This window comes from Salvelinus namaycush, unplaced genomic scaffold (assembly GCF_016432855.1).
Source record: "Salvelinus namaycush isolate Seneca unplaced genomic scaffold, SaNama_1.0 Scaffold415, whole genome shotgun sequence".
Classification (NCBI taxonomy): Eukaryota; Metazoa; Chordata; class Actinopteri; order Salmoniformes; family Salmonidae; genus Salvelinus; species Salvelinus namaycush.
In genome coordinates, this window is record NW_024061104.1 from 145,447 (window position 1) to 155,402 (window position 9,956).

The 9,956-nt window shown below is 42.9% G+C and overlaps 1 protein-coding gene across 1 annotated transcript in view; it reads left to right on the forward strand.

Annotated features, from left to right (window-relative positions):
- LOC120041210 (dynein regulatory complex protein 9-like) overlaps positions 1-6,727 on the forward strand; it is a 34,348-nt gene extending 27,621 nt beyond the window's left edge. The window contains exons 5-10 of the mRNA XM_038986139.1: positions 2,167-2,248; positions 2,509-2,670; positions 3,541-3,615; positions 4,683-4,814; positions 6,068-6,169; positions 6,342-6,727. Of these exons, the coding sequence (XP_038842067.1) occupies positions 2,167-2,248; positions 2,509-2,670; positions 3,541-3,615; positions 4,683-4,814; positions 6,068-6,169; positions 6,342-6,449 (661 nt within the window). The 3' untranslated portion in view covers positions 6,450-6,727. The remainder of the gene's footprint in view (positions 1-2,166; positions 2,249-2,508; positions 2,671-3,540; positions 3,616-4,682; positions 4,815-6,067; positions 6,170-6,341) is intronic.
- Positions 6,728-9,956: the final 3,229 nt, after the last annotated feature.

Consider the following 9,956-nt stretch of genomic DNA (forward strand, 5'->3'; position numbering starts at 1 on the left):
TATTTAATACATTTTGAATTCAGGCAGTAACAGAATAAAATGTAGAATAAGCACTGTGCAAGGCATTTGGAAAATATTCAGACCCCTTGATTTTCCCACATTTTGTTACGTTAGACTTATTCTAAATTTTAAAAATCCTCAATCTACACGCAATACCCCATAATGACGTGAACAATTTTTTTATTTTGTTTATAAAATAAAAAAAACGTGCCTTATTTACATAAGTATTCAGACCCTTTGACATGAGACTCGAAATTGAGCTCAGGTGCACCCTGTTATCATTGATCATCCTTGAGATGTTTCTACATCTTCATTGGAGTCCACCTGTGGTAAATTCATTTGATTGGACATGATTTGGAAAGTCACACACCTGTCTATATAAGGTCCCGCAGTTGACAGTGCATATCAGAGCAAAAACAAGCCATGAGGTCAAAGGAATTGTCCGTTGAGCTCCGAGACAGGATTGTGTCAAGGCACAGATCTGGGGAAGGGTACCAAAGAAAATTCTGCAGCATTGAAGGTCCCCAAGAACACAGTGGCCTCCATTCTTAAATGGAATAAGTTTAGATCCACCAACAATCTTCTTAGAGTTGGCCGCCCGGCCAAACTGAGCAATCGGGGGAGAAGGGCCTTGGTCAGGGAGGTGACCAAGAACCCGATGGTCACTCTGACAGAGCTCCAGGGTTCCTCTGTGGAGATGGGAGAACCTTCCAGAAGGACGACCATCTCTGCAGCACTCCACCAATCAGGCCTTTATGGTAGTGGCCAGACGGAAGCCACTCCTCCGTAAAAGGCACATGACAGCCTGTTTGCCAAAAGGCACCTAAAGGACTCTGAGCATGAGAAACAAGATTCTCTGCTCTGATGAAACCAAATTGAACTATTTGGCCTGAATGCCAAGTGCCATGTCTGGAAGAAACCTGGCACCATCCCTACAGTGAAGCATGGTGGTGGCAGCATCATGCTGTGGGAATCGCTGCCAAAGGTACTTCAACAATGTACTGAGTAAAGAGTCTGAATACTTACAGTACCAGTCAAAAGTTTGGACACACCTACTCATTCAAGGGTTTCTTTATTTTTACTATTTTCCACATTGTAGAATAATAGTGAATACATCAAAACTATGAAATTACACATATGGAATCATGTAGTAACCACTGGGTTGAGATTGGGTGATTGTGGAGGCAGGTCAACTGATGCAGCATTTCATTATTCTCTTTCTTGGTCAAATAGCCCTTACCAACAGGAAGTGTGTTGGGTCATTGTCCTGTTGAAAAACAAATGATAGTGGGACTAAGCGCAAACCAGATGGGATGGTGTTTCACTGCAGAATGCTGTGATAGCCATGCTGGTTAAGTGCGCCTTGAATTCTAAATAAATCACTGACAGTGTCACCAGCAAAGCACCATCACACCTCCTCCTCCATGCTTCACGATGGGAATCACACATGCGGAGGTCATCCGTTCACCTACTCTGCGTCTCACAAAGACACGGCGGTTGTAACCAAAAATCGCAAATTTGGACTCATCCGACCAAAAGGACACATTTCCACCGGTCTAATTGTGTCCTTTAGTATTGGTTTCTTTGCAGCAATTCGACCATGAAGGCCTGATTCACACATTCTCCTCTGAACAGTTGATGTTGAGATGTGTCTGGTACTTGAACACTGAAGCATTTATTTGGGCTGCAATTTCTGAAGCTGGTAATTCTAATGAACTTATCCTCTGCAGCAGAGGTAACTCTGGGTCTTCCTTTCCTGTGGCAGACCTCATGAGAGAGAGTTTCATCATAGCGCTTGATGGTTTTTGCAACTGCACTTGAAGAAACTTTCAAAGTTCTTGAAAATGTCCACATTGACTGACCTTCATGTCTTAATGATGGACTGTCGTTTCTCTTTGCTTATTTGAGCTGTTCTTGCCATAATATGGACTTGGTCTTTTACCAAATAGGGCTATCATCTGTATACCACCCCTGCCTTGAAACAACACAACTGATTGGCTCAAATGCAATAAGAAGGAAATAAATTCAATAATTTAACTTTTAACAAGGGACACCTGTTAATTGAAATACATTCCAGGTGACTACCTCATGAACCTGGTTGAGAGAATGCCAAGAGTCTACTCACACTTACACATTGAGCCTGATTGCTGTCTGTGTGTATTGCAGGGAGGAGGGCAGCCAGCAGAGGATCAAAGCTCTTCAGAGACAGCTGCTTGACATCCGCAAGGAAAAAACTCTGGAGCTGCAGGTACCATAACTGAGGAAGACAACGGAGACACATTCCTTCACGTGCCCGATATGATTTTCAATCTAGTAATGGGCAAGATTAGAATTAGGCTACACATTGACTGACTCTTGGTGGTGCTCCAAGTTCCTTGAGGGTGTCAGACGTCGATGTCTTTGAAAATCGGGGTGCCTCCCTGTTTTTCATTCTCAGGTAAATACATGACAAAGTATTGGCAACTTATGTAATACTTTGCGCAAACTGTCTTAATGTTGTCCCTTTAGCGACGTGAAGAGATGACTGCCCACCTGAAGGACCAGCTACAGGGGATGAAGGCTAAAACTGGGCTGGAGAGGAAGTATGTGAAGAGCAGCGCGGAGCTGCTGGTGTACCAGGGACAGAAGATCAACACACACTCTGAGAAGCAGCTGGAGGATGAGATCAGGGTGTGTGTCTTTGTGGTACTGTCCAGAATCATCCCCTAGCCCCTAAGGCTGTGTTTACACAGGCAGCCCAAATCTGATCTTTTGCCCAATTAGTGGCAAAGATCTGATCTTATTGGTCAAAAGACCAATTAGTGGTAAAAGATCAGAATTGGGCTGCCTGTGTAAACGCAGTCTAAGTGCCTCATGCAGTGGCGGATTGGCAATTCTGGCATATGCCAGATGGGCTGGACCATTTTTGTTGTTGGGTAGGCTGGTCGAAATTGACACACACACACAAATATATATTTTTATATAAAGACATGGCCGGCGGCCCATGGGCCTGTTAAGATTTGTTATACAGAGTTTTGCGCAATTTCTATGTTCTACTAATCTATAATGCGCTTTTGGCTGACCAGTGGGCAACAGCCATCTAGTTAATGTGTATTGAGTTTCCACTTCCTCTGATGTTGAACCTCAAGTTAATTAGCCTATGATATTACTTAGTGCACATATGTATTTAAATGTTATGTGTCAACACTGCTCCCAGTGTCTAATTAGGGTGTGTAGGGTCAGGGTGTGTGTGGGGGGGGTGAGTTGGCAGCGCATGTAGTGATGTGGGCTGGTGTGGATGAAATGCCAGGGATGAATTATTGTTCCAGTCCACCCATGAAGATCTCATAGAATTGGGTAGGTATTGCTTTTTGCTAATACCTACACATTTCTTGTAGCTATCCCATCCTTTCAGATCTACACAAGTGGCTAGGGGGTGTTTCTGGACAGAGCCTTTGGTGTGACTTGGCTACAGACTTTGTAGTAACTGTGAGGTTTGGCTGTACAGAGATGGTTACCACTATATGTGCATCTGTGTAATCATTGTTCCTCTGTCCTCAGCTACAGCAGAAGAGGTTGGAGGAGGAGAGGAGAGTTCATATGGAGACGGAGACTTTCCTCAAGGAACATCAGACAGTACGTGTGCAGTGGTGGTTGGAAAATGGCATGACATGACTTGTGTATAGGAGCATAATTGATCTTTTGTGTGACATATACAGTACCGGTCAAAAGTTTTAAAATACCTACTCATTCCAGGGTTTTCTTTATTTTTACTAATTTTCTACATTCTAGAATAATAGTGAACACATCAAAACAATGAAATAACACATGGAATCATGTAGTAACCAAAAAAGTGTTAAAAAACAACAGGACAATGACCCAACACACCTCCAGGCTGTGTAAGGGCTATTTGACCAAGAAGGAGAGTGATGGAGTGCTGCATCAGATGACCAGGCCTCCACAAAAACCCCGACCTTACCCAAATTGAGATGGTTTGGTATGAGTCGGACCGCAGAGTGATAGAAAAGCAGCCAACAAGTGCTCAGCATATGTGGGAACTTCTTCAAGACTGTTGAAAAAGCATTCCAGGTGAAGCTGTTTGAGAGAATGCCAAGAGTGTGCAAAGCAGTCATCAAGGCAAAGGGTGGCTATTTAAAGTATAAAATATATTGATTTTTTTGAACACTTTTTTGGTTACTACATGATTCCATATGTGTTATTTCATAGTTTTGATGTCTTCACTATTATTCTACAATGTAGATAATAGTTAAAAAATAAAGGAAAACCCTTGAATGAGTAGGTGTTCTAAAACTTTTGACCGATATTGTATATTGGGTGTAGTAGGATGACTTGGTACATTCTTTGAGCTGCCATCTAAATGCTGTTATTTTATTGCAATAGTAGAATCCCAAATCAATCCCTAGCACCTATTCAGGGTTCGGCAACCTTTACGACAGCAATAGCAATTAAAACATTTTTAATCACAAAAAATGCGTTGTGGGAGCTGTACAAGAAATTGATGAGCCCTTGTCTTTAGAGCAATAGCGGCCATAGCTGGGATTTAGCACCACGAATAGCTGCAGATCAAATCACTGCAAAATCTGACTTTCAGAACCACAAAACAGTGGACAGCGGCCGTCAGCAGAGCCATATTTGTCTGTCAGGTGAAGCTGCAACATTGTGTGTTTGTGTGCACCTCTCAGAGTCTGGGGGAGAAGCTGGAGGTGTGGATGGAGCGCTATGAGAGAGACATGGAGGACAAGCAGCAGAAGCTCAACAGCCTGAGGAACAACAAAGCTAACAATCTCTCCCAGCTCCAGGAGCTGGCCAAGAAGGTGAGGACAAAGCCTGGGTTGATTTCATTAGGCACCAAACAGGGAAAAACAGACTGAAATGGGGAGGGACCACCTGGACTTTTCTAAAAAGAAACAGTAGTTTTCATTTTCCATTGAATAATGTTTTGCTTCGGTGTGCCCTAATGAATACAACCCTGGTCTGCATGGCTCACAACCCATTTCTTTCTGTAGTATACAGTTTAACGCACTGACACTAGGTAATGAATAGGATAGTAGGCCTGATATACACTGAGTATACCAAACATTAGGAACACCGTCCTATTATTGAGTTGCACATCCCACCTGCAAATAAACTGAATTGTATACTACATAGCCAAAAGTATGTGGACACCCCTTCAAAGTAGTGGATTCTATAACTAAACCGAGATAGACCACAGTCTGTCGTTTTCAATATATTGTCGCGTTCTAGCATGCATCTGCATATTTCCGTTGGGGAACGCCTACTCTGTGAAGTGCGCCTGTGCAATAACTCAATTCACCCTTGCACTCCTAAACAACGCAATTTTAAAAAACTTTTACCCTTTTGCAAAGTCTACAAAACATAGTCCACTCTGTTCATAACAGATTGTAGTTTTGGGAACAGAAAACTGTATTGAGATCAAATGTTTCATCAAGGAGAAAATGTGCAGAATGACGGCCAAAATCCACCTTCTCCAACTGCAGGTCAGTGGGCTTCCTCTCACTACCATATTTGGTACTGAGTGGAAACGCCAAGCAGATGCTTCACATCTGGTGAAATATCTGTCTCATTGTTCTGTGACACAATCTTCATAGACAAACATTGGCAGTAGAATGGCCCTTACTGAAGAGTTCAGTGACTTTCAACGTGGAATTGTCATAGGATGCCACCTTTCCAAAAAGTCAGTTTGTCAAATTTCTGCCCTGCTAGAGCTGCACTGGTCAACTGTAGGTGCTAAGTGGAAACGTCTAGGAGCAACAACAGCTCAGCCGCGAAGTGGTAGGCCACACAAGCTCACAGAATGGGACCGCCGAGTCCAGAAGCGCGTAAAAATGTCTGTCCTCGGTTGCAACACTCACTACCGAGTTCCAAACTGCCTCTGGAAGCAACGTCAGCACAAGAACTGTTCATCAGGAGCTCCATGTAATGAGTTTCCATACATAGCTTATTACTAAAATAGACTGCAAATTGCCGCTTTTAGAAAGTATACCCGTATGGAACAGAAATTGTACTCTGGATATTGACTCGGTCTTTGTACTTTCTTCTGTTCCAGTACAGAGACATTGAGCAGGTGGTCATCGAGGACAGGATGGAGAAAGAGGCCCTACGCAGGAAGCTGGAGAAGGAACATATGGAGCGAGACGCAGCCACCAAGGTAATCATTGAACAATCTTTAATAAATCACCACCACCTGCCCAGCAAGGAAACCAATCACATCCAGTGGCAGTGCAGTGTTTAATGCCATGCATCTTGTTCACAACTGTACTCTCCTCTTCTTTTGTTCATTACACTAAATCATTTTCTTATTCCCTGTCTGTCACTTGCAGATCCAGTCGTGGTGGAGGGGAACATTAGTGCGACGCGGCCTGGGCCCCTATAAGAAAGGCAAGACGCCCAAGTCCAAGGAGGGAAAGAAGGGAAAGAAGAAAAAGTGAGGTGTCCCTTCTTCAAGAGCTCCAGTGAAAGGAAACCAAAAAAAAATCTCAATACAGACATGTTACTTTTCATCAATGTTCAATTCCTGATTACAGACAATCTAAGTCGACACTGGCCTGTAGGCAAATATATCTTCAATGAGAAAAGCTTTTTTTTTTTCTTTAACAGAGTAAAGTTGGCATGGTCATTTTGAATACTACTACCACCATTACCAGGTTCTTACTTATATGCAGTCTAACACAAGGGCAAGAATGGTAATAAACAAGCGTACTCATGAGACTGAAATGGGTAACTTTTATTAATGCACTTTAAAGAATTCCAAATATTAATTCCAGAAAATAATAATTCAATTTTGTACATGTTTTCAGGGACAATTTCTCAGCAAACGGTGTAAAAAGTTAAAAAGACCATGTTGCGGTCATGAAAGAAGGTCCTCTCTTTATCTGGTACCTACTTGTAAACATATGGAATGTATCTATTTTACTGTACAAATGTCACAGGGTCCAGACCCAGCAGTAGGGGCACATGATTTCTGCTGGAGAAAGCCCAAGTCAGTCGACATAAGTTAGGAGGGGTGAAAATATCTAAACAAAACATTTATAATATATTTAAAATCTCCTTTAACTTCCCTTTTCAGAACTCTGAGTCTTATCAAAAACAAAGTTAAAATGGCAAAAACATACCTCTGATATATTTTTTCACTTCAGAAGCTACGTAGGCTGATTCCCAGTCTACATCGCTTTTACTGTAGGGATGTGCATCTATGTAGGCAGCCTACGTAGCTTTTACTGTAGGGATGTGCATCTATGTAGGCAGATTCCCAGTCTACATCGCTTTTACTGTAGGGATGTGCATCTATGTAGGCAGATTACCAGTCTACATCGCTTTTACTGTAGGGATGTGCATTTAAGTAGGCAGATTCCCAGTCTACATCACTTTTACTGTAGGGATGTGCATCTATGTAGGCAGATTCCCAGTCTACATCGCTTTTACTGTAGGGATGTGCATTTAAGTAGGCAGATTCCCAGTCTACATCGCTTTTACTGTAGGGATGTGCATCTATGTAGGCAGCCTATGTAGCTTTTACTGTAGGGATGTGCAACTAAGTAGGCAGCCTACGTAGCTTTTACTGTAGGGATGTGCATCTATGTAGGCAGATTCCCAGTCTACATTGCTTTCACTGTAGGGATGTGCATCTATGTAGGCAGATTCCCAGTCTACATCGCTTTTACTGTAGGGATGTGCATCTATGTAGGCAGATTCCCAGTCTACATCGCTTTTACTGTAGGGATGTGCATCTATGTAGGCAGCCTATGTAGCTTTTACTGTAGGGATGTGCAACTAAGTAGGCAGCCTACGTAGCTTTTACTGTAGGGATGTGCATCTAAGTAGACAGCCTACGTAGCTTTTACTGTAGGGATGTGCATCTATGTAGGCAGCCTATGTAGCTTTTACTGTAGGGATGTGCAACTAAGTAGGCAGCCTACGTAGCTTTTACTGTTGGGATGTGCATCTATGTAGGCAGCCTATGTAGCTTTTACTGTAGGGATGTGCAACTAAGTAGGCAGCCTACGTAGCTTTTACTGTAGGGATGTGCATCTAAGTAGACAGATTCCCAGTCTACATCGCTTTTACTGTAGGGATGTGCATCTAAGTAGACAGATTCCCAGCCTACGTAGCTTTTACTGTAGGGATGTGCATTTAAGTAGGCAGCCTACGTAGCTTTTACTGTAGGGATGTGCATCTATGTAGGCAGCCTACGTAGCTTTTACTGTAGGGATGTGCATTTAAGTAGGCAGCCTACGTAGCTTTTACTGTAGGGATGTGCATCTATGTAGGCAGCCTACGTAGCTTTTACTGTAGGGATGTGCATCTATGTAGGCAGCCTACGTAGCTTTTACTGTAGGGATGTGCAACTAAGTAGGCAGCCTACATAGCTTTTACTGTAGGGATGTGCATCTATGTAGGCAGCCTACGTAGCTTTTACTGTAGGGATGTGCATCAAAGTAGGCAGCCTACGTAGCTTTTACTGTAGGGATGTGCATCTATGTAGGCAGCCTACGTAGCTTTTACTGTAGGGATGTGCATCGAAGTAGGCAGCCTACGTAGCTTTTACTGTAGGGATGTGCATCTATGTAGGCAGCCTACGTAGCTTTTACTGTAGGGATGTGCATCTATGTAGGCAGCCTACGTAGCTTTTACTGTAGGGATGTGCATCGAAGTAGGCAGCCTACGTAGCTTCTGAAAGGAAAAATATATATCAGAGGTATGTTTTTACCATTTTAACTTTCTTTTAGATAAGAGTTCTGAAAAGGGAGGCTGGGAATCTGCCTACAAGATCCCTGACCCCATCAATCAGTGGTCCTTGGGTCAGTCTTCACCAGAGTATTATTGTCAGCTCTAAGGCTAGCACTCCCTCATCCCCCTCCCTGGGAACGAGAGGTTGTGTCTGCCTCATTAGAACTAAGAGTCAGTCCGTTAACCTGACTTTCTGTGGGTAACACTGCTCTAAGTAGAGCTGGGCCATGTTCATTAGGGCATGCAACTGAACTGCAATGTTTCTTATTGGACAAGTACAGGTAATCCCTGTTTCAGTGTGTTTTCTTCTGTTTGGTGCCTAATGAACACGACCTTGTCAATGGGGTTCACTAAGGACAGCGCTAGTGACAAATAAATACTGTTCCGGTCTGGCAGATTACTGTAACCGCTGCCAGACCAAATTAGCAATATGCACACCTGTGTGTGTAGCAAGAGCCACATTTGTGTCTATAAGATGTGGTTGAACAATTCACCAAAAACAACTTGATCATGAGAAAAATTGGTGTCTTGAAGGTGTCTTGAACACTGTCAATAGTTAAATCTGTAGATCCATTTGAATGTCATACAAACTTGGCTACATGTAGTGATAAAAAGATTAGTTCTGTGCATGAGGGAGACACTGTCATATTCACTACTACTTGTCTACGGTCTCAACTCCCCATGTTGAACTCACATGTGAGGGTGATGAGGTGGTTTGTAAAAAATACAAGAAAAAAAGAAACAACGTTTGTTTGTAGAAAATAAAAAAGGTAGTGTATGTTTATCCCCAGTGCCTTAGCCCCAGAACCTGGCCGGCCCCAACAGCTCATCAGTAGAGTGGACTACAATAAGAAATAACCGTTACTGCAAGATAAAAACACAGATACTAATGCAAAGTTGCCGGCCTTGATGTCATGCTGTCAGTCAACCTGCCCATACAGTCAACCTGCCCATACATACACCCTTGATTAGAGACTTGACTGAGCTGTGCTCAAGGAAGAAGTTGCCTGTAAACGCTGGTCTAGGATCAGCTTGAACCAATCCCACTCGTAACACTAACCTTTTAAGAGGCCTGTTTTCTTTTCTTATAGTACTTTTTATTTTACTTCCCTGGCCCAGCGCTTAGGGACATCGTCCAATCCATGTAGCTACACGAGAACGCAACTCCTTGTGGAAAAACACATGAATTACAGCTTTATACATGGGTG